The sequence below is a fragment of the Myotis brandtii genome, unplaced genomic scaffold (genome assembly GCF_000412655.1).
Source record: "Myotis brandtii unplaced genomic scaffold, ASM41265v1 scaffold8, whole genome shotgun sequence".
NCBI lineage: Eukaryota > Metazoa > Chordata > Mammalia > Chiroptera > Vespertilionidae > Myotis > Myotis brandtii.
The window spans coordinates 10,633,762-10,659,172 of NW_005371219.1; the positions used below are offsets into that span (position 1 = coordinate 10,633,762).

Consider the following 25,411-nt stretch of genomic DNA (forward strand, 5'->3'; position numbering starts at 1 on the left):
CTCCCCGCCTGCTGGCGGCGCCGCCCGGCATCGGCCGCTGCTGGGAGACTCCCCGAAATCAATGGGGTCAAGGGCAGATGCCCAGGTAGGAGGTGTCACTGCTTTTTGACTGGGGAAGCTCGTGCGTAAATATGGTGGCAGGAGAAAGAGTGTAAGTGTATAGATGATGTAGGATTTAAACACAAAGCAAACTTTCTAAACTTCCAAATGAAGAATTCTTAGAGTTGAAGTTCATTCATTCGGTTTTACAACGTGTACTGAGCGCTTACCCTGCCCCAGGCCGGCTGCTGGGCGTTGGGGATGCAGAGACAGGACTGAGTAACGCGAAGGCGGACAGGGACCCCGCGGTGTAGCAGTGCTGATCCAAGTTTCCCTAAACTAGAAAAGGAGTTGATAGGGGGTGAGAGGAGGACCTAGAAGGGAGAGGGGATGGCCTTTTTTTCAGGATGAGTTTAAGTTTTGCTTCGTGGAGGGGTTAGCCACCATGAACCTCAGCTGTAGATGAACTCAGGATGGCTGTTGAGATCCGGTGGGCGGAATTGGGGGGCAAACAGCTCTTCATGTGTGAGTAAAAATTAATTTGGCATCTTAAGAACTGTAGTGCATCCAAATGTTGTAGGCATGATTCTCTTAGGAGTAGCCAGATTTCTCAGATTACTTAAAATAGAATCAGATTAAAGCTATTTTTGTGTAATACAGTTCTATTTTCTTCTGCTCTCTTGGACCCAATTTATGCCAGATTGTAGTTTAAAGCACATCTCACTTTAGGTTAAAGGGTACTGCGGCTTTAGCGTAAAGGACATACTGTTTTAAATTAAGACTTCCAAGCGGCACTGATGCATTCATGGTTTCTTTGACCAGTGGCCATCTGGTAACCATGTTTTCTCAGTCTGTTCAGCTGCTTGCTTATTAAGTTTACTCTAACAACCCAAGAAGCCCTGTTCCGGTGGTTCAAAAGGTTGTTTCCTTTGTGTTTGGGAGTAAAGTGATCCTGCTGGAATGGGAAGACGCCAGAGGAGTGGGAAGACCTGAGTGCTAGCTCTGGTTTTGTCACTCACCAGCAGGATGCCCTGTGGCAGGTCATTTACCTGTTACAGGTCTTCTTTCTCATAAGTGGAGTATTTAGGGCTGGCTTGTTTCTACAGTAAGAATATCATCTCTCATTCATTCACATGACAGTCTAGCCCTGCAGTGTGCTAGACTTTAGTAATGGGAAGACATGGGAATATCTCAATTCGGGTCTTGAGGATCTTTGAATTTTCAGGATTGATAAAAATGTAAACAATTGCCCATTATGTGGTTTGATAAGTGCCTTTCAGATCTGTACTGTTTTGTGTGGTGGGGTTTTTTGGGGGGAGGGAGGGTTGTTTCTCATTTTATTTTTCCTTATTCGTGTTACCAGAATCCTACGGTTTATTTATTTATGTTTAATAGTTCTTGAAAGGGTTAAGTGAGGGTTTCATGAAGACACCAAATAGATTATGAATAATTAATTCAAAAGAGTATATATACTGTAGCATGGATTTTAATACTCTCCAGTTCCTTCTCACCAAGAAACTCATAACCCTAAGCCTCATGGCCAAGGGAAAGTGGCTGTGGTCCAGCCTGGGCCCATCCCACAGGGTACTCAGCCCAGCCCTGATAGTCTACATGGGGTATCTTTTAACTGTGACAAGTCCTGATTACTAAGCTCTAGGCAGGACTTAGCACTTCCCCAAGTTATAGCCTTGACTTCTAGGATGGGTTTATTTCTGTCCGGCAGGTACTAGGGATTGCTGTAGCTCTCTGCCTCTCTCACTTGAACATCTTTCAGCCACATGCTGGGCAGTCTCCTGCTGCCCTGTGGGTTGGAGTGTGCAGTCCCTTTTGGTGGATTTCTGCTCATGAGCAGAAATGTGGAAACCATGACACTTCCTGGGTAAAGCCATTGCCCAATCCGTGGTACAGGCTTGGTACAGGCGTTAGAGGGGTGTGTAGGGTGAATGGGGAACACAGGAGGATGGGAGTAATTTCATTAGGAGCAGAAGATAATATGTGCGTTGAGCCTGGAAGTTGGCCAGTTGAATAAGGTAGAAAGGACATTCCTAGCTTTATGACTAAAATAAAGCCATAGTTATGTGGGGCTGAATGGTCATGAAATGGCATGTTTGTAGGATGGCAGGAAGGCCACTGTGAACAGAGCATCTATGGATGGACGAGCTTGGATGGGGGTTGAGAAGTAAGAGCGGGGCAGGTTTCATGGGCTCTGCCTGTTGTGTGTACAGGAGTCTACATTTTATCCTGAAGGCAACAGGCACATTGTTGAACCGTAAGAGCAAAATATTGAATAGTAACAGTGGCCTGTCTGGGCTCTCTTTTTCGAGCTCTTGGGGAGGTGAGGAATGCTTTGCAAACTTAAATGAGGAATTCGATGCTGCATAACTTGAATTCAGGGGCTGTGGCTATCCACACTATTTAGGATATTGTGTGGTGAAAGAAAAGGGGGGAGGGGGCGCTTGGCTGCTGGGATGGTCGCTGGGATTGTTTTGGGGAGTTCTCTTCCTGGTTGCTAATGTCGGCTCAATAACTGACCTCAGTCTGGTTTAGATGACAACACTGGTTCTGAGTAGATGAGGCTGCTTCCTGGTGGTAAACGCCGTTCAAGAGGCAGCATGCTGTAGGACACATTGGGTTCTGAGTCAAGGTCCAGCTGTCCACCTGCCAGTTTGCACCTGACCCAGCTCATTGGCAAGAGGTTAAATACACAGGCTTTTGGGTTGGCTCGGAGTGGGTCACAGGCCTACCTGATTAGCCACCTGACCTTAATCAATTGCTGTTGCTCTCTCCAGCTTCCGTTTCCTCACCTGGGAAAATGTGTCCTCACAGTGAGGACAAATGAGATAATGTGGTTGTCGTCTATGGCGCAGTGGTTAGATCACAGCAAATATGTGGCCTTTACTCTTACTAGGCTCTCGGAATTGCATCCCATAATCTGTAAAATAGGAATATTTAAAACATTGGGCACAACAGTGTGGATATCCAGGAAAGGTTTATTGCTTTGGGTTTAGCACTTGGCAGCACCTTCACTTAGTCATAAAACTATCACAGTTTTGAAAACTATCCTTTTGAAAAGTTAAGTCTCTGGATGTGTCAGAGTTTTAGGAACACATTTCATGTGTCTGGTCTGTCCCCTCCGAGGAGTATTTGGGGGAAAGCTGTTGGCAGATTGTTTTTAGTCCCAGCTCTGGTTCTGAACTCGGTATGGCCCTGGGCGTGTCGCCCAACCTTGTTCCTGCCATGCCTCACTCCTAAAAATGTTGAATTGGAAGATCCTCTACAGCAGCGGTCCTCAACCTGTGGGTCGCGACCCCTTTGGGGGTCGAACGACCCTTTCACAGGGGTCGCCTAAGACCATCGGAAAACACATATAATTACATACTGTTTTTGTGATTAATCACTATGCTTTAATTATGTTCAATTTGTAACAATGAAATTGGGGGTCACCACAACATGAGGAACTGTATTAAAGGGTCGCGGCATTAGGAAGGTTGAGAACCACTGCTCTACAGGATTCTTTATCTGGTTTCTTATTGTCAGGGAAAGGAAGGTTGTTGTTTTAAGCATAATTTATAACCACTTCAAGGTGTGTAAAATGTAAAAGACTTGAGGATGAGAAGATTAATAGCTTTCATTCAGTTGTGACAGCTAAAATGCTGAGGCCTTAGGTAAGGATTGAACATTGGTGTGTGTGTTTTCCCCCCGAAAATTGGCAATTCTATGAAGACTCATCAGGAGAGGTTTCAGTCTGGTTTTATGTCCCTCGCACTTGTCAGTCAAGGCTTGATGAGAGCAGGTCCCGGGTGTTCCACCTTACCTGCCCATCCTTCCAGGTGTCATTTCCCCAGGTGTGTCCCCCCTTCCCAGCGGAGGAGGACAGGTGCAGACCCTTTGCATCCTCGTGGCCTGGGCTTTTATGCTCAGGGATATTCTTCTCAGTTGGCAGCAGCCGCACTGGAACTTTGACCAGAAGTAGAAACAGCAGGTTGTTGTCTTCCAGGAGGGTGTCTGCTTTCCTTAGGGCAGTGGTCGGCAAACTGCGGCTCGCGAGCTACATGCGGCTCTTTGGCCCCTTGAGTGTGGCCACGAAGTTTCAATCGCACTGTATGTGCGCGCCTGCACGTGGAATTTTGTGGAAGAGCCACACTCAAGGGGCCGCAGTTTGCCGACCACTGCCTTAGGGAATAGCCCCTACCGTCTGGTGTGATAGAAGGGAGCAAGAAGACCAGTTAAAAATTCATCTGAGATGGTGGGGGTCTTCCGGATAACCTTCTAGGAGAAGCCTTAACCGGAATGTTGGAGTTGTTCAGAGAGACTTGATTGGAAAGACGTTGTCAGTGGCGATTCGGTTATCTAGATTAACCAGGATGGTCTGATGTGGGAGGTTTTATAACGATTTTTACCTTTGCAAAATGTCTTTAGGCATGATCCCCTGAGGAGGGGTGACTCCAGATGGCTGCTCTAGGCTCGGACAGTCTCTGAATCCAGGCCCAGAAATCCGGGCTTCCCAGACACCACCCTCAGCCAGGCCGGCTTACGCTAAGCAGTTTTATTTCTGTCAGGATAGTTGTGCCTCCTTTTATGAACAGTGAAAGAAAGCATTTCATAACAATACACAAAAGGGAAGAAAGGCTTCAGTTTGGAAGTGCTCCTTCGTTGCATTTAAGTCAGCCTTTTCAATGAGAATCAGCTGATGTCAATTAGAGTCATTATAGCTACACATTAGTAAGTTTCTTGTTGGCAGTTTAGACAGCAAAGCAAAACCGATCATATTACATATTGTAGGGGGATTTTCTAACCGTGAGCAGGCTTAGGGAGAACAGGAGAATAGGCACATGGCCGTGCCCTCTGTCATCCCTGCTGCATTGTGTAATTCTGTGCAGTGCCCCTGACAGCACGTTTCAGGTTTCTTTAGCACGGCAGCAGCCTTGGGTTGGTGTTGTACAGACAGAGCTGCTTCCTGTCCTGACCTTTCGTCTTTCTTCCCTCTCCAGTAAAACATTCCTTTCATGAAGGGTGGCTTGACGCCTTTGAGAATGTGCCAACTCTGATTCATGTGGCAATTTGGGCACAGGCAGTTGCCAGTGAGCCAATCAGGGTGTTTTTGTCTATCTCTCCATCACATTCAGAAAATACTAATTTAGTTGGGGATAGACACTAATTATCTACTAACGCATTTTGTCTTTTGCAGGTGCAGGATTATCATGGGCATAAAATTTCTGACCCTTATGCTTGGCTTGAAGACCCAGACAGTGAGCAGACAAAGGTAATCGGGGCTTATAATTAAAGTTTCAACAGCCTTAGTGGCTAGCACCAAACTGTAGGCATTGGTAACCATGGCTGTTCCTTCCTGCACTTTCTGCCGTGGTATGGTGGATGGGTGACTATACTTGTAAGTACTACCACTTTGTGTCAAACGATGCATGAGAAAAGTTGAAAGCAATTTTAGCCCCGGAGAAGATCAAGTAACTGTTTTGCATAATGTTTATGGTTTATAGTGACACTGATGAACCAACTATTTGATATAAAAATATTAGAAAGAAAACTGATTTAAAAAAAAAAAGAAAACCTAGAGATAAATAATGTGGAGAAAACAATTGCCTAACACATTTTTTCCCCTAAAGAAAGAAAATCTTATAATTGAACAAGTATCAGGTCTTGAAAACTAAATGCTGGTTTCAGATTATTTACTGATTTTAATGCAACAACAACAAAATGAATGAAATGATAAGTAAAATAGTAAATATCTTCTTATATTTTATAGAAGTAAGGGGTGAAGCAGAGAATTTTCTTCTCTGTCGGAAAACATAAAGCTTTCCTATTATTTTGGAGAAACACGTAGTATTTTGAGTTGAAGTCTCATTTCATTAAAAAGCTACCTCTAAATGCTACGTCCCTCAGGTATTGTTTCTTCCTTGAAGTACCCAGGACTTGTCCCTTGGGACTCCTCATGTATATATATATACCATTCGTGGTTAAGTTCGCCTGGGTGAGGGAAGAGTGTTTCTCAGTCCACTTCAAGTTCTTTGACTCTTATTTATGACTGTATTTACCTATTACTTAATACATAAGAATGTATTTACAGTTTCTAATATGCTCACCACTCAGAAGTTTACTTGAGCTTCTTTAGAATCCCAGAATATTTACCGTTTTTTTCAACAACAACGAAAAATGTTCAGTGCACTCTGAAATTTTGCAGACCAGCTTCCGAAAAGCCTACGTCTTCGTACCTCCTGTATTTGTGGTCCCTTGATGCCGTATACACCACTGTTCTCTGGAGAACTGAACTAGGATTTCCAAGGCCGTTCAGATTTGCCAGGAAAATACTTTCTCCTGGTGTGGCTCTGGCAGTGGGATCGGGTTCCTCCCCTTGCACAGCTCCTGGCCGGGGAGTAAAAATTCCAGTGTATCCTTGGAAAAGAGCTTGTCGGGGAAAGGAGTGGGGTAGGCTGGGCGAGAGACTCTGTGGAAGAGGAAAAGTAGAGGCAGGAAGAGGTTGCTCTTACTCGAGTAAATCCCACGCCATTTCTTTCTTCCTGCATTCCCACGTGCTCTCTCGCCTGCCTCCTTTTTCCCACCCTCACATATTCTTTCTGGCATTTCTTTTCTGGTACAAACGGTGGCAAGAGACCACCAGATACGGGAGGAGCTACCGGTAAGACAGGACTGCAGAAACGACTACAGCTTCTTCCCTATCCCTTGTCCTTAAAAGTAAGCACTGCACCATTTTTGAGACTTTGCAATGGTTTTTACTTCTATCTATAATCCTCTTCCTCTCCCTTTCCTGGGTGAGAATGGTATTTGGACTTTTCCTTTTTCTTTTCATGAAACACGGGGTTATAGAGGTGGGTGGATAGAGATTTCCAGATGAGAAACAGATGGGTATCTTAAGGAGCAGGCAAAGGCTCTACCTCGGCAGGGAAGGCTAGGAGGAGCAGGGAGCAGATGGGGGGCTGCCTCCTCACCTGGAACCTGCCACAGGCCACCTTGATGGTCCAGCATTGGGCCGAGCTGGGACAGGTTGACCCTGGGAATGGAGAATCACAGGCAGCTGCATAACTGGTGATGGATGGAGGGCACCCGCAAAGGGAGCGAACCTCTTGTGCATCCCCTGGAAAGCCTTCCCCAAGGACTGTCTCTAGGATGAGGTCTCAAGTACAACCTGGATTTCTTCAGTCTTTGATGGTGATGGAGTCATTCAGCAATGTCAGAATAGCCCAGTTTTGGTTTATGTGTTAATGAATGCACACTTTGCTATTCCTTAATAATGGCTGGTTCTGTGGTTAACAAGCCAATCATTAGTAGATGAGACTTGGGTGATTAGCGAGTTTACAGTCAACCTTTGATGGAACTAATGCCCATACACTGTTATTTTCGCGGTGTATGTTTATCGGATGCTTACTGAGTGCCAGGCACTTCACTGGTAGCTTTGCCTGCTCTATCTCATTTCATTCTCAAACTCTAAAATATATTTTTTTATTTTCCCCATCTTACAAATGAAGAAATTGAGTTACTGAGTAATTATGTAATATGTCCAAGGTCATTCAGCTAGTAAGTGTAGAACTGGTATTGGAACCCAGGTAGCCCATGTTGTTTTCAACTTTCGATGTAAGAAGAGGACTTGGGGTATAATAGCTTTGGGAATACAAGCGGCAGAAACATATTCATGCCCTGGGATGTGATAGGTCCTCCTGTGTGGGCTCACCTGCCCACACCCGCCGGCCTGTTGGGCAGTGAACCTCAGGTGTCAGAGGGCCGTGCAAGCTCATCTTTCCCTCGGTATCCTCCATGCACACCTCTCTCACTTCTCTGTAAACAGGCTTGTTATTGACAAAAGCTGATATGTCATCTGGGATCTGATGAGTTGAGTTTGGGTCTTAGACTGAAAAGGTAGGATACATTTTTCTAATGAGCAGAAGAGCAGCACGAACGTTTTCTACTCAGTTATTCGCGTGTACAAAAAGGTGTGTTAGCCATATACCTTAGGGTAAAAAGGAGAATCTGCACATTGCTTCCAACATAAAGAAAAAGCTACTTGTTGTATTTATACTATAGCCCTTTACACTAAGCCCTTTACACTAAGATCTGAAGTGCTATCAGTAGTTCTTTGATTTAATCCATAGTTAATATCGGTTATCTAATTCTGACAGTGCCTGGCATGTAAGGCTTTATCCTTTGAAAGGGAATATCAGAGCAGACTTGTACCTTAGAAAATTCTCTAAAGCGAGGGAGGGGGAGTTGAATCTGGATGAATCCTATCAAGCTTTCAAAGCCCATATAAGCATATTTTATAGCAAATGTTCCAGATTGTGGGAGATCCTACACAACTTAATTGATTCTTTGGAATAAATCCAACCTTGATATGAAAACTTATCAGAGATGCTTTGTAAAGAGGAATCAGTAGACCCATGCTGCTCAGTAGATATATAATGCCAGCCACATATAATTACAGTTTTTCTTACAGCCACATTTTAAAAAGTAACAAGAAACAGGTTCAAATAATTGTAATATATTTATTTAATCTAGTACAGTTGGCCCTTGAACATCGCAGGAGTTAGTTGTGCTGACCCCTGAGCAGTTCAAAATCTATGAATAACTTTTGATCCTTTGGGGTTGGATCTAGGACCCCCTACCCTCCCAAACTGCAGATTCCAAGCTATGGATTGAAAATACTGTTTTCTGTCCTCGGTTGTTTGAATCTGAGAATGCAAAACCCATGGTTCAGAGAGTGACAGTATATTTATTGAAAAAAATTCACATATAAATGGACCCATGCAGTTCAAATTTGTGTTGTTGAAGGGTCAACTGCATACGCAAAATATTAACATCTTAACATGTAGTTAGTAAAAAGTACTAAGATATTGTACATTCCTTTTTCAAACTAAATTTTGAAATCCAGTGTATGTTTTACACTCATACCACCTATCAATTCAGACCAGCCACAGGTGCTCAGTAGCTACATGTGGCTAAAAAGAAATTTTAAAAGGAAATTAAAGAAAATCTAAAACCCTAACTTGGAATAATAGTGCATTAACAAGATGACATCTCAATCAAAACAACAACCTAAACAGTTGGCTTAACTGTCTCTGTCACCACTATTTTTATGTTTGCAAAGCTCTGACCAGTGCAATAAAAACTGAACCAAAATATGGACAGCAAAAATAAAATGATCATTAATTGTAGATGATGTCATTGTGTATCTAGGCAACCTAAGATTTCCAACTTAAAATTTAGTAGAATTAATTAGTTCAATAACGTGACTATGTACTAAGTAAATCTAACATCAGTAGCACTCATCTATACGGTCAATAATGAAAAATTAGACCTGTCTGATAGCAACAGCAAAAAGCAAATACTAGGGAATGAAGAAGAGATTTCAAGTCTACTGGGAGAGTGCTGTCATGTCTGCTCTATGGAGGTCTAGAAAAGGGCCAGTTGGGGGCATTATTTATAGTAGTGAAACATTGGAAATGATGTCCATTTCCAGCAATAGGGTAGTGTTTGAGCAGAATGTGGTGAATCTGCTTGGTGAAATCATGTGTGCAGTTGTGAAAATGTTGGGTTATACAGGTTGCTAAGATGAAAAAGTGCTTCTGATAGAATAGTAAGTGGGAGGAGGATACAAGATTGCAGTGCTCCGAATGATTACAACTTTAAAAACGATCTTAGTAAAAATGATTCTAGGAGAATTTATGTGGAAATACAAACTAAAGAACAAAACTGAGGTAAAGGGAACACTCTGGTTTCAAAGCACTGTGGGTATCCACTCACTATTACATATTCTAGAAGTGTCTGAACGTAGAGAGATTTCACTGGTGTGAAGTGGGAAGTTTCAGCATGAGGGGCCAGTGAGGGAGGTTTGCAGTCATTCCAGTGCCTTGAGGACTGGATAGGCAGATCCAACAGGCAGTTAACCCATACTACTCATTCAACAGGCATTTCCAGCGTGTCCTTTGCAGATCGTCGGAGGAAGTTTGTAGTGTCTTGTTTTACCCCAATATTTTGCCACTGAGGTAATTTGAGCCTCCGTTCTACTAATAACTAGACTGCCCCATTCCCCATCCGTGATATTAATATGCGGGTGGTTGACTTCCTAATTTTTAACTTCCTAAAATTCCCTCTAGTTTCCTGTCTCAAACAAGTGAGCGAACCCCAAAGCCCACACTCTGCCTTAGCTCTTTTTTCTTCCCTCAGTCGGTCTCCAGGCGCCTTCAGGTGTGCCCTGTTCAGATCTTATTTCAGATCTTTCCCCGGGCCATCTCCCTCTCTCCCTCTGCCTGTCCACAAACCACCCTGCATGCCCCTCAATGTACTCGTAGCTGGAGCCCCCCTCCTCTGTCACCGCTCCCAGTAACATCTCCCATCCATATAAGCCGTTCTCTTCATGATCAGCAGTGGCCCAGTGGCCAAATGCAGAGACTTTAAAATCGTCCTGTGATCTTCCCAGCGTAGATGGTCACAGGTCCAGGGGAATCGTAGGGACTTTTGTCTCTGCCCGCTCTCCTCTCAGGGCCTTTGGAGCTGCTTACTTTGCTTTCCTCACGGAGGCGGAGGTGGCAGTTCACTGACAGGTCGCAGAGCTTACTAAATGAGTAGGTATTTTCCTGCCCTTGTGCCCACTGCCATGCATTCGGTCCACACTGCACCACCATTTGCTGTCCTTCTTGCCAGTGGTAAATTCTCTTGGCATCACTGGGCTTGTTTTGCAGCCCCAAGGTCCAGCTACCTCTTGTGGAGTCTCCCCATCTTACTATTTTTTTTGTAGTTTCAGTTTCATAGTTGAATCTTCCAGAATTTGTTACTGAGTTACTGAAGGGGAGGGAGATACACAGAGAAGAGGAGAATAATACTTTTCAGAGGATAACTGCCTTCATTGTAACTAATTGCTAAGTCTGATTTTCACAGAAACTGTCCTGGGGCTTTGATGCAGGAGGGAACCAACTGTAGAATATCAGCTGCATATATGGCAGTGGTTCTCAACCTCGGCTGCACATGATTCTCATGGAAATCTTTTAAAAATCCCGATTTCTGGGCCTGGTCCTCCAGAAATTCTGTTTCTTTGTTACTAATGTTGTGGCCTCACCCCATAACAAAGAAACAATTTCCGGAGGATGAGGCCCAGAAATCGGGATTTAAAAAAAATTCCCAGGTGATTCTCATGTGCAGCCAAGGTTGAGAACCACTGATATATGGAATGACTAATTGTTTTTTTCTCCCTGAGAACGGCCCTGGGAAGAGTGAGAGTAGCAACAGCTTCATTGCTTTTGTGGGTCATGAGAGAAGAACTGATTTAGGGAATCAGCTAAAAACAAAACATTTGTTTTTGTTTATATTCATTCTTTCTAAAAATGTGAAATTACTATTTGTTTCAGAGAGGGCCAAGGAATATACAATATGGGTCTTCCTTCCTAGGACATTCTTTGCTCTCCCTTCCCAGATCCCATTTTGGCTGACTAGTTAGGGGTAGACCATGACACCTGCCGATAAGGGGCTAGGGCAGTGATGGCGAACCTATGGCGCGCGTGTCAGAGGTGACACGTGAACTCATTTTTTTGGTTGATTTTTCTTTGTTAAATGGCATTTAAATATATAAAATAAATATCAAAAATATAAATCTTTGTTTTACTATGGTTGCAAATATCAAAAAATTTCTATATGTGACACGGCACCAGAGTTAAGTTAGGGTTTTGCAAAATGCTGACACGCCGAGCTCAAAAGGTTCACCATCACTGTCCTAGGTCTGTTATGCTCATAGGACAGTGATGGCGAACCTATGACACGCGTGTCAAAGGTGACACTAGAACTCATTTTTTTGGTTGGTTTTTCTTTGTTAAATGGCATTTAAATATATAAAATAAATATCAAAAATATAAGTCTTTGTTTTACTATGGTTGCAAAGATCAAAAAAATTTCATATGTGACACGGCACCAGAGTTAAGTTAGGGTTTTTCAAAATGCTGACACGCCGAGCTCAAAAGGTTCGCCATCACTGGGCTAGGGAGAGGAGAAATCCTTGTCTTGCAGGGTAGGAAACCTGGAAATTTTACCTTTCTCTTCCCCTGTCCCCACGCTGTTTCCTTCCTTGGCAGGGAAGGTTTAAATCTTAAAGGACTTCTGATCATCTCTAGGATGTTTAGGTAGCCTCAGATTTCTGTGTAGGTATTTCATGTCACCGTTTAGGGAGGTCAGCAGCTGTTTTTAGGTGTCCTTCCTGACTATTATGAAATTTTGGTTTTTTGTTTGTTTCTTGCTTTTGTTTTCATTCTTTAAGGTCAGCTCTAAAAGTGTGTAGCGTGAGGAATTTCTGCTCAGTTCTGGCACCAGTGTGGCCTAGCTCTCCCTGCACAGTGTCTTCCCTAAGGGGAACAGAGCCAGCGTGAGCGGAGCTAAGGGGAGTGAGGGGAGCAAGGATTTGTCTGTCCAGTTGCATTTACCCAGGGAGCCACTGTGCTGTCATCTGTAGAACCAGCTGGAGAAAGCTTGTTCCCAGGACTTCCATTACCGCGAAGTTCTAGTTCAATGTCTCTAAGCCAAAGACAGCAGATACAGCCTTGGGACTGAGGAATACATTCATTCAAAGTATAAATGGATGGTTCAGTATATGATGTGCTCTGAAGACTTTCAGACAAGCTGTGAGTATCCATTTTGTGAATAGTTCCTTCATCCTGTGAGCTCTGCAGGCATCTGGGATGGTATTTCTGTTGGGAGGCAAAGTGAAGGAATAGAGGATTTGCCAGGTGGGACCAGAAGTCAAAACACACAGATCGTAGCCCTTGGTCCTTCATATTCTTGTTCAGTGAGCATAGTAAGCAACGATACCTGGATGCATTTTCTTCATCTATAAAACGCATATAATCATACTCAGTTCATCTAGCTAAGGTGTTAAGGACACCCAGCTGAGTGCATATAAAGATTCCTTTGCTATACCCAGCGATGGTCTGTACAAATAGTGCCGCTTGCTTACATGTATTGGGATATAGACCTTCAGGCTCTAGTCCTCCAATTGCTTCGTGAGAATGTTGAACTTTAAAGGCTTAATTTTCATCCATGAAACTAAGCAGGATTTTCCTTTTGAATTCTAGGGTTTTTTACAAAAAGACTTACATTCTGAGTACTGTTTTTTTGTGTGTGTTTTTTTAATGGACCTATGACTTCTGAGTGTCGTTTCATTGTTCCCAGGCATGATGACTAAACTAGGCCAGGAGTACCTTAAAGCTGTGTGGTAGCGTTACTTTTAATTGCTGCCTTCTGAACCCCATTGGCAAGGCTGTGAGACGCCCATTAAGGTTTCATTAAGGACCTGGGTCATCATCCCTTCTCTAGTGGAAGCAGGAAATGCTTTAGGTAAATATGTTACCCTGTATTATTTCAATCTTCAAGATGTCTTGTCTGAGGTCTTAAATGTCTCACCAGCTCCACTGGAAATGTTTGGCCTTATTACGTTTGTAAACAGACATCTCATAAATCCACAGTTGAAATCTGTGTTTAGGGAACAACTTATCTTTTGATCTGTGGATGAGATAATTGTCAAAAATGTGAGGGAGGGCGTTACTGGTACTGGGCCAACTTTTTCTAAGCACTGCTTGCTTCTTCCTTTTTCTGTCTCCTTTGCTTGCCTTCTGCAACAAGGTTTTTGATATAAGCAGTAGACACTGACTGTGGCCAGGTTAGGCTCACAGGGAGTTTACGACAAGCAGAGGCGGCCAGCTCCTGGGACAGACTGACAGGGCCAGGCGTGGGACAGGCAGGGAGCAGGTAGTTTTAGGGCTGCAGGGCAGGAATTTCCACTTTTCACTCAGCACTGCGAATGGCATGAGTGATCTCCAGTCATTCAACCCTCTGCCACTTGTTCCAGTGACTGTGCCCCAGGGAGAGAGTTTCGATCGGCGGAGCTCCAGATGACTGCTCACTCCTTGGCTGTTCTGCTGGGAATAAGAAAAGATTTGGTAGAAGCCACAAGGACCCTCTTTGCGGAGTTACCATCCTGCTAAGAAGGGAGGACACCAGGGAAGGAGAGTGGATGCTGGCCACCCCACATGCCACAGTTCCACTGGTTTCATTCTCTCTTCCTTCTCTGTGTGTGCTTGGTCCCTCCCTCTGTTCCCCTGCCCTAAGTTTACCTGTGTGCCCACTGAGAATTCAGTTAAATGGGAGAGAGGGCAGAAAAGAAGGAATACACTGTCATAGGCAAGACAGATGTGGCCATTGCCGACATGGCGTTCAGTACCAGCCTAGGAGGACCAGATGGGAGACGGGCAAGCCACTTAACCTTTGAGCTGCCAGAGGTCAGTGCCGCAAGGAGGCGGAGCCACATCTTAGCTAGAAGCTAGGTATCTGGCCTTGTTTGCTCACCATCATTTTAGAAAAGCAGACCCTAAACCACCGACTTAATGCTGAAGTGCTGGTGTACATTTAGCATTGATATTTTCCCTGTAGGCAGCTGCTCAGCTTTGGTTTCAGTCACGTACCGTTTCTGAGAAATGCTGGTATCAGGTATGCATCTTTGGGAAGAGCTAACAATTAAAGAGCTGAGATAACTCTGACTTCTCCCAGGCTCTTTCTTTTCTGTTCTTCCTCTATACTTAGGTCCCTGCAATCCACTCACCACCCCATTCCACCATGTCCAGGGGAGGAAGCACTCGGGCCTAGAAATCACCTGGCCATTGTTCAGCATTTCCCAGCTCTACTCCTGGAGCATCTAATTTCGGTGGGAATCTCTGTTGCCCAAGCACCTCACCAGGTGATTCTTAAGGTCCAGAAAGCTTGGGAAACCTGCTCTAGAGAATGCTTAGACATGATCGGGGCCAGATAATAACACCTTTGATTATTACGAGGCCCACTTTCAAGGAGCTGAAGTTTTAGTAGACGCCTCAGTGTTTACAGCATCTTTGTAAATTAGGGAGTCGGGGGGCAGTGTTTGTGGCTCTTAATTTTTCTTCTTGGGGGAAACCAAGGCTTATGCCATAATAAAGGCATCCTGGACTCTTCTGTATAATATTGGTGCTCTGACCATTGGAATCGGATCTCTATCTAATCATACACAAGATTCTTTGGCGTGCCAGTTCTGCCTGTAAAATCTACCTCTCTCTTTGGTTTTATCTCCTTTGACATTGTCCCTGTTTGGCATGCATTGCCACTGAGCTAGATGTTCAGTAGCTTCCTGAATTGTCTCCCTGCTTCCAGAATTTTCTTTCTACCCGTTCCCCCCAGCAACTAATGAGAACCCTTAGATATCGTGGAACCTGTTTATCATGGGAAGGCAATGGTGTATAGTTATTAAATGAGCAGCTTTTAGCTACAGAAAGACAGGTTTGAATCTTAGCTCTAGAATTTACTAGATGTGTGACGTTGGTCATGGTGTTCAACCTCTCTAGGTTTCAGTTTTCTGATTTATAATTTGGAGAAAACTGTGTGTGATTGTGGTGAAAATTAAGTGGTAGTGTTTTTGAACGATGCAGCTCAGTGGTAGATACAAGTAAGTGCTTGCCATTGCATTTATTATTGAACAGTTCAAATAGCATGGACATTTTCTGTTGAATAATTGAGAGACCTCATCTGTTGAGCTATCTGAGGAAAATTCTTTTATTGCAATTTTGGGCTTTTTCCTCTACTCTCTTTCCTGGTTATTGCTCTCTTCAGATCTTCTTTCTTTTTGGATCAATTTAGTCATTTGTATTTCCTAGAAAATGGTCTGTGTCATTGGGATTTTAAAATTTACTAGCACAGGTTATGCGTGGTATTCTTTAATTATAGAAACTTTACTCTCTCCCTGTCTGTAGCTATATTCTTTATTGTCTCTAATTTTGAGTTACCTGTCATGTCTATCCCCTTTTTTGATTAGTTTAGCCAGAGCTTTGGTAGAATGTGTGGAGTTTTTCCTTAAAAAAAGCAGCACTTATTTCTAGAACTTATAAGTTATGCCCCTTTACTTTTCTCATTCATTTTTTTTTTCTTCTGTTGCTTTAAAATTGTTTTGTTTGAATGTTTACTTCAATGTCACTCTTTCTCATTTACGGATAAAGTGCCTTTTTTCGGGATTCCCCAGCCAACTTCTGGTCGAGTCCACCTCTCCCCGCCTGCTCATATCCAGCCAGCCTCTCCTTGCTCAGCACGACTCCTGCAAGAGCTGTATTAGTCAGGACTCGGTGAGCGGTGCCTGAACTCCGACCCAGCTCACACCAGCTCATATAAAAGCACTGTGAAGTGGCTCACAAAATTGATGACCATTTGTGTATGTGTCTTTGAGCACAGCCTGATCCAGGAGTGCACGTGATATTTCTGGACACCTGTCTCTCTTTGTTTCTTAGGTCACCTGCTTTTCTCTGATGGTTTTATTTTCCAGCATCCTCCTGAGTGGTGGGGAAAGATCCAGTCCTGTGGCCCCAAACCTCATAAGGTGACATAACTTCCTATCTCCCAGTGTTTTATCTGTGGCCCCGCAAAGCATCCTGGTTGCTTTGCCTGGGTTCACAACTACTTCATTGACTGCTGCCTATCGGCAAGAATTGAGGAAAGACTCTGCTTGTGAAAATGAACAGGGCTTGCTTATATAAAAGATGTAGAAAGAAGTTATCATAGTTAGCATACAGGTATCAGTAACATTATGACAGATGGTGGTCCAAGTTACCGGAGCCAGAAATGATAAAATCTGATTGAGAGAGAGGGTAAACCCCAAACTGGTTAGGGAAACTAGCACTTCCTAGAGCCGGCCCTTTTTTTAGGATACTGAGCGCCTCACTGGGACCAGAGGAAACGTCTCCATCACAGTGTGGTCACTGTCCGTCAGCACATGGCACACCCAGCCACCAACACTGTCTCCTGAGCCTGGCCCAGGGACACTCCTGGGTTCAGTGCTGTGGGACTCAGTCAGGTCAGCTACCCCATGAGTGTGGGAGTCACCATAACAAGCCTCTAAACTAGGGGTGGGGAACGTCTGGCCCTGCCAAGGCATTAGCGGTGAGTTAAACGTTTGACCAAATTTAGCAGGCTGATTTTTAAGTGGGTAATTTTGAATGGCCCTCAAACGATGTTATAAATATCCAAATAGCCCTTGACAGAAAAAAAGGTTCCCCACCCCTGTTCTAGACCAACTGCGAGCCTCATCCTGCATGGGTGTCGAGGACCCTGGATCAGTCCCAGGTCTAGGGGAGGGGTGCACTGATGGCCAGCAGAGGTGACAGCCCCACTCTATCCGAGGGACTTCACAAACGTACCAAACAAAACCAGATGTCAACTCCGAATGTTTTTACCACACCCCATGAACTTCAATTCTTAGTGGTCTTTTTTGTTTTTCTATATATTCTCGTTCTAATTTGGATTCCCTCATTGATGCACAGGAATTATTTAAGAGAGGATGCGTATGTGTTTAACTTCTTCATGATTGGGTTTCTAGTTAGGTTTGGATTTGGGGCGCACCTCCCCTCCCTCCTGGCCGAGTTTCTGGTCAGTAGTATATACACTGAAGAACAGAGCTGGTGGGGCTCAAGTTCCAGCTTAGAATGAGCTCCCTGCTAGTGACGAGATTTGAGAACAAGGCTGAATCTCAGGTCAAAATGCAGGTTTCTGCTTCCTTCTGGTTGACAGAAGTAACTAGCCCCAGTGAGGGGACTGGTTTGCCCAGATGGGGACAGGCAAGAAGGTGGAAGACACCTGGTCTGCTAAGCATGTGCAGCTGGAAGCGCCGGGAGCTTCCCTTACCTGAGAGCGGGTGTTCTCAGAATGCAAACATGCTGGGGTTTTGAAGTTAAAAGACAAGCCCAATGAATTCCAGATTTCACAGATTAGATTTGGTATTTCTCCTCTTTGGAAATGAGTTGGGGGTTGGGGGGTGGCCAGGGAGAGAAAGGCACCTCACTTAGTTGAGGTTAATGGCATTGCGGTCACAGTACTGCTTGGGCTTTAAGGATTCCTTTGTCTGGTGGACTGCTGATTTTTTAAAATATTCAATGAGAACTGGAAAATAAGGGGCACTCTTTTCTCTTTGAAGTAATGAGTCCTCATATTAGTCTGATAACATGCATTATTCCATTTATAGTCTCAGTTTCTAGGCATGTTTCCTAAAGCCGCTGCCTCTGACATTCTGTTGGGCATGACCGACCTCCAGTTTTCTGTGTGGCTGCTCGGCCCTCCTGGCCCCCGGTCCTGCAGCCTCAGGGGATGAGTTTTGCCACCTTTTGACTTTTTTTATGGGGTTATCCCTGCCTTCCAGATCCTGCTAAACTTCCAGCAAAGGGGGGTGGGGGTGCAAGTGTGCTTCCCCTCTGGCCACCAGGACGTGTGGGATCCTGGTGTTCTGCCAGGCCATGTATGACACCCACACTGCCTTTCTCAGAGCCCCCTGATAGTTGCTTAAACAGTCATCTCACACACACACACACACACACACACACACACACACACACTCTCTCTCTCTCTCTCTCTCTCTCTCTCTCTCTCTCTCTCTCTCTCTCTTGTAGTTTGCAGCAGTGGGATGTAGATAGCACTATCCTAGCTTTTATTGGTATTTGGAGGTGGATGCTGGTGCCCGAGTTGGTCTTCTGCCTGGAGCTCCCTCCTGGTCGTCCTGACATGACCTCTACTCCAGCCCGCCCCGCCTTATCCTGGAAGTAGTGTCCCCTTCATTTGTTCTCCTGTAGCACTTATTCTTATCCTTAATTCATCTTTGTAATTCCATGTTATATAGTCATGCTGGTGTGTGTGTGTGTGTGTGTGTGTGTGTGTGTGTGTGTGTGTGATGAGTAACTATGCATCATTTTTATTACATATGTAAGAATTGTACTTGTCAGAGGACTCGATGTATTTTGTGGATTGAAATACAGGACAGGTGAGGACATCTTGAAAAAATTCTTCCTGAAGGCAGTTGGGGTAAAGGAATCTCCAGCTCCCACACCTTGCAACCCTCTGCTGAGGCACTTTGCTTTTTTTTTCCTTTAATGGTAAGAATTAAATTACATGAGGTCCACCCTCTTAAAATTTTATATGTACAATACAGTATCGTTACCCATAGGCACAATATTGCACAGAGATCTCTGGAATTTATTCATCTTGCATAATGGAAACTTCCCTTTGCTTTGAAGTTTTCTAATGATATATGAACAGGATTTCTTTGTTTTGAGCAGCTTTTCTTGGGAAAATGGGTTCAGATTCATCCATAGCTATAGCATCTGAACTGTTGATCCTTTTCAAAAGCCTCTAAAATGTAGAGGCTTTGCTGCAGGTGTGGTTAATGGGCTCTCAGGTTTCGGTTCTTTTGATAACATCGTGAAGAGTGACTTCAGATGCTAAAACATCTGAGGAACGAAGAGCATTTTAGTTCTCCCCAGCCTGCTTCTTTATCATCATGTAATTCCTCCAGGTTCCTTCCTTTAACCTTTCCCCCAAATTTGTTCTAATTTTTAGACCAAGAAACCAGACTATTAAATCCATTAATGAGCAAGAAGGTATTTTCCTGGTTAAAATGCCAGGAATTTTATTGGCATTCTGTGGAACCCCAGCTTTCACAAAGCCCCTTTACAGAAAGTTTCCCACCACCTTCAGGACAAGGATTTGCCCAAGTTATAAAGCTGTTTACTGTGAAAGAACTTCAGACGTGGAGGAATTTGAACACTGTTTGGTTTTGCGTCTAGGTATTTGACTTGGAAGGGTGCAGTCCTTAAACGCTGCTCTGTTTAAAGTCATTGCCTAACACTTGTGGGTGGGAGGTGACAGAATTCGGTGTAATAATCCTAGAGTTATGTGAGTATTTGGTGGCATTGTTATACCTGACCTAACAGTTTTACAACCATTTTAAACGGGAAGAGCCATGTGTCTGCTTTAGCCTGCGATGGATTCTGTTGCAGCAGTTGTGATAGTGCCATGAGATGTGTAAGAGAAGCAGCGCAGAATTGAGACACGATCAGAGAACACAGTTCCACCTTGCCAAGGAAAACCCCCGGGCAATCTGTGACTCTTGGACTCACCATGTCCGCCTAGAGCCAGGCTGTCCTGCAGCCAGGAGAAGGCCTGGATGCAGCCTCATCCACACACAAACCAGAGGACGAGAAATGAAGTTTGTGGTGCCCTCCTCAGAGGGCAGGGTCAGGCCCTTCTGGGATATAGCTATCAAAACTACACATTACCTTGCGCTGTGCCCATTTTCCCCATCTCACTCCCATTGTAATGGCCATTCCTGCTCCCCTTAGAGACCAGCTAGTCCATGTGGCTTCTGCTCTCACGGAAGCTGGTCTTAGACTTGTCCCCCCTCCTTTCACAATGCCCGGATTAGTGCTGAGGCACCCTAGGTTCTTACTAAATCCTCATTGGTGGTCCAGCACCCCAAGGGGCCTGTCCTGCCCAGCCCAAGCGGGAGAAAGTCAGAGGAGGCCCAGGCTGCCCCCCTTCTCCCCTGGGTGGGTCTGCTTCGTCTCCACACCCACATCAGACATGGAGTCAGCTCCGGTCACTGTTCAGCCTCTGTCACAATGTCTGGAATAAAGTAATTCAGAGCTATTGCTAACTCACTGCATGACCTTGATCGGCCACTGACCACCTACCTCCACTGCCATGTCTGCCAGGTAGGCGTGGCTTTCCTTCCCCCATGAAATCGGGTAATGCTCCTGCACATGCTTAGTAATCTTCAAAATGCTGCCTCTTGAGTGGCTTTGCAACTATGTATCCATTTTGTAACAAAAGTCAAAAGCTACTTTCTAACTGCTTAGTTATCAACAGGGTATGCTTAGCTACAACTGGTCTGTTGTTGCAAAAAACTACTTTGGCAGGGTCCCCTGCCTTCCTGCAGGCTACCGCTTGCTCTACGTATAAACCATGTATTATAGATATTCTTATTCAATGCCACTCATTTTCCAATTTTAAAAAATATTAGTGAAGTTGACAAGGTAGTAGGTCTTAGAAAGATAGTAAGTCAAAGACAAAATTTATAAAAATAGCGCCTAGGTATCCCTAACCTTATATCTTTAACTCTGATGTTTGGGACCCCAGCTGCTGACTAAGCAGCCAGAGCCTTAGCACAGTGTGAGTGAGGTTTACTGTGATCTGAGCGTGCTTGGTAAGAGCATGGATTCACAGGAGCCAGCTCTGCCATTGCCTCGCTGCATGATGCCGGGCAGCTTTTTAACCCCTCTGAGACTCAGTTTCCCTATCCACAGGGGTGGGCTACTTAAAGAACTTCGATTATGAGTTCCAAATGAGTTAATACTTGCCTGGTACAAAGTTTGTGCCTTGTAAATATTCGTTATTATTTATGGAGGGAAAATATGCTTTCACTGTTACATTTTTTTAGTCTACCCCCTCCTCCAGTTCTGTGTAAGATTAAGGTATACAGCATAATGACTTGACTTATGCATATATTGTGAAATGATTACCACATTAAATTTTGTTAACATCTATCATCTGATATTGATACAAAGAAAAAAAATGTGTGATGAGAACTCAGGATTAACTCTCTTAACTTTTTCATATATATCATACAGCAGTGTTAACTATAGTCATCATATTGGACATTGCATTCTTGATACTTCCTATTTTATAACAGAAGTTTGTACCTTTGTCCACATTTATCCAATTCCCTCTTTCCCCCTCCCTCCCCACCTCCCTGCCTTTGGGAACCACAAATCTGATCTCTTTTCTATGAATGTTTGTGTGGGTTTTTTTTTTTAGGTTTCACATATAAGTGAGACCATACAGTATTTGTCTTTCTCTGCTGACTCATTTCACTTAGCATAATGCACTCAAGGTCTCTCCATGTTGTCACAAATGGCAGAATTTCCTCCCTTTTGTGGCTGAGTAATATTCCACTGTACACACGTATTTACCACATTTTCTTTATCCATTTGACCCATCAGTGGACACTTAGGTTATTTCTATATCTTGGCTATTGTAAGTAATATCTCTTCAACATCTTTGGATCTAGTCCCAGAAGTGGAATTGCTGCATCTCTCTGATACAAGTTAAAGTATAACATGTCTCATGGTAAATTTTATATCTGACTTTCTCGGGCCATTTACCTTTTTCTGCAGGCTTTTGTGGAGGCCCAGAACAAGATCACTGTGCCGTTCCTGGAGCAGTGCCCCATCCGAGGTTTATACAAGGAGAGGATGACTGAGCTGTATGACTATCCCAAGTATAGTTGCCACTTCAAGAAAGGAAAGCGGTACGTGATGTTGCTTTCACTTAATTTTATTTCACTTTTCTAATTGAATGCATTCTTAAATGTTAAACCAAGTTCTGAATAACTTACCAGTTTATCAAATTAATTCATTATAAAATGGATTCATTTATATGCTTAAATATGAGAATATCTTTTGGTCTATTGTCCAAATTCTTAAAATAAGGATTAAAAAATTTAGTAGATGTCCCTATAATTAAAAATAAATTTTTTTAAAAAACCAACAACGAACATAATCACACACAGAAAAAGAAAAACAAAGAAAGAAATTTAGTATAGATATGTCCTACAACGAAATCTAGAGTGCAAAAAACTATTGTTTTCTTATGGCTAGTAATTGGTGAGATTGCATGATTCATAAATAACAATGGAGATTTGTTTGCCTCTAAAATTTAATTATCTTTGGTTTATACTACTTGAAAAGATTTTATTATATGCATTTCTTCTATGCAAAAATGAAAATTGTCCAGGAAGTAGAACCTAATAATTTGCTTCCCTTGTTTTCTTACACTCACTCAAACATATTCTCTAGTTAGGTTTTTAAGCCTCATTGGAAGTATCAATAATTTAGTATCCCTTTTTCCCCCAAGGATCAGCAAAGTGGATCTGCATGCCAGGCCCTGCCCACCACCTGCTTTATAAATGAGGTTTAAATGGCACGCAGCCATGTCCATTCATTTATATATTGTCTGTGGCTGCTTCTGTACAAACTCACAGTTGTGTAGTAGCAGCGGAGATGTGTGGCCACAAAGCCTGAAATATTTTCAGTCTTGCCCGTTACAGAAAAGGTTTGCCGACCCCTACCCAGCTGCCTTTTATTTAGCAAATAAAAGTCTTTGTCTCTGTTTAGTTAAGGTGCAGGATTTGAATATTTAAAGCAATTCAGGTAAACTCTGGGTACGGGGAGATGGTGGGACCTACAACCTAGTCCCCATGTCCCATTTGCTGTGGTACCTGTGTGTGTGTGTGTGTGTGTGTGTGTGTGTGTGTGTGTGTTTGCTTATGTGCATTTGGTTTTACTCTGCAAATAGGAAACTCCACAGCTAAATAAAGACTGTCTCTGCCCCGCAGGTATTTCTATTTTTACAATACAGGTTTGCAGAACCAGCGAGTATTATATGTACAGGATTCCTTAGAGGGTGAAGCCAGAGTGTTCCTAGACCCCAACGTACTCTCCGATGATGGCACCGTGGCGCTTCGAGGTGAGTGCTCCACAGCCAGGCCCCCGGGAGTCCCAGGCCCCCACGCCAAGCTCTGTGTTGGAGCAGTCACCTCACCTCGGAAATACCAGACAGAGCGTGGACCCTGTTGCAGAACAGATGCACACGCAATGTCAGGAGAGCTATTTTTGCACAGTATGTTTAGAACACGTGAGTAATCACGTGTCCTTCTGATGGCATGAAGCAGATCTGGAGAATACTTGTCACTGGCCTCAAATTAGTGCCTAGGGTTTCTGAGACCCTGAAGTATCTTCATCATTTCCCATAATATCCCTGAGAACTCTCTGTGATTAGAAACACAATCCTCTTCTATAAGAAATTTAAGCTATACAAAGAATGTTTCAACTATAAATATAAAATAGGAAGGACTATTTACGAGATCCCTTTCCTTGGGGCAGGGGGGAGGGGGGAACTGATTAAGAGTTTTAAAATTTAGATAATTGTCAGTATGTTAGAATTAAAAGTAAAAACATACAAGCTTGTAAAATTGGACAGCTTGGTACCCTGACCTCTAAAGATGCAAGTTTAAAAACTGAGTAAGTTTAGCCTACAGTTGCTATATGTCTCCTAAATAATCCTGTCCCGAAGATAACCTCCTCCACAGGCCATAACGATTACCCCTGGTTTGTGCCATAAACACTAGTCCTAGGGTCAAGAAGTTTGTGGTTCTGTGGTGTAATAACTGTATCCTCTGAGAACCACATCTTGGTAGCATTATAGATGTTTTTAGTGCAGTTGGCTCATCTTCTGTGTTATTAAGAAAGCACAGGTGTAGGTTCAGTCCTACAGAATTGAGCAGTTGGAACACTGAAGTCCTATAATCAGTTAGGTGGGAATTAAACAGATCTGTGCAAGGACCCTTAGAATAAAATAAAAATGCCCTTGACCAAAATTGCCCTTACAATAAAAATAAAGGCATTCAGTCATTTAGTGGTTCCCTCTCCTCTCCAAATGGGCTGTGAATGTAAATGGTGATTCTTTACTAACTGGTATTAAAAGTAATAAGATGCCAGCCAGCTTAATAAGACTATTCTTCCATGAATTGGAACTTGGAGCTATTCATTTAGTTTTAGCAAAGGTCTGTCTTGCAACTCATCCAGAAAGACTTCATTATAACAGAGTCTCACTTCTCACTTTGATAATTCATCCTAGTAACTTTTTTATGGAATTGTTGCCATCTTCATGTCCGGATGGATGAAAAGGAAAATTCAACATGGGACCTGGATTGGGTGTTTGACAGTGGTATTATAGGGAAATTACAGTATGGGAGGTAAACATTCAGATTCTTTTGATAGTATATACATTTTTTTAAAAATGTATTTTGATTGATTTCAGAGAGGAAGGGAGAGGGAGAGAGAGAAACATCAAAGATGAGAATCATTGATCATCTGTCTCCTGCACACCCCCCACTGGGGATCAAGCCTGCAACCTGGGCATGTGCCCTTGACCAGAATCGAACCCGGGACCCTTCAGTCTGCAGGTAGATGCTCTGTGGATAAAGTGTCAGCCTGCTGACTGGAGGTTTATGGGTTCAATTTTGGTCAAGGGCATGCACCTCAGTTGCAGGCTCGTGTGGGAGGCAACAGTTGATGTGCCTCTCTCACATCGATGTTTCTCTCTGTCTCTCCCCTCTCCTCCACTCTCTCTAGAAATCAATGGAGAAACTACGTTGGGTGAGGATTAACAAAAATAAAATTAATATAATTTGAAATCAAAATTTTTATTTGGAATTTTTCTGAAAATTTTCTAATTCTATATAGCTAATTCAAACACTACAATGTTATATAGAGTGGAAAGTGAATATTTTCTCCCCATCATCTTCTAGATTCTTTTCTGCAATTACATACTTATGAGCCTGGATATTTTATAGGAATTGTAAGTGATTAATAAGTAGGCTTTTTGAGGTTTTAGACATATTTCCCATTAATAGAGGTCTCATGTAAAAATAGTAGAAAACCTCTGAAAATAGTTGGGTTTCTTAGAATAATTTCCA

At 43.3% G+C, this 25,411-nt stretch overlaps 1 protein-coding gene across 1 annotated transcript in view; it reads left to right on the top strand.

Annotated features, from left to right (window-relative positions):
• The first annotated feature begins 512 nt into the window (after positions 1 to 512).
• PREP (prolyl endopeptidase) overlaps positions 513 to 25,411 on the top strand; it is a 108,816-nt gene continuing 83,917 nt past the window's right edge. Inside the window, exons 1-5 of the mRNA XM_014531282.1 lie at positions 513 to 564; positions 2,679 to 2,734; positions 5,228 to 5,302; positions 22,050 to 22,183; positions 23,270 to 23,400. Coding sequence (XP_014386768.1) covers positions 513 to 564; positions 2,679 to 2,734; positions 5,228 to 5,302; positions 22,050 to 22,183; positions 23,270 to 23,400 — 448 coding nt within the window. The remainder of the gene's footprint in view (positions 565 to 2,678; positions 2,735 to 5,227; positions 5,303 to 22,049; positions 22,184 to 23,269; positions 23,401 to 25,411) is intronic.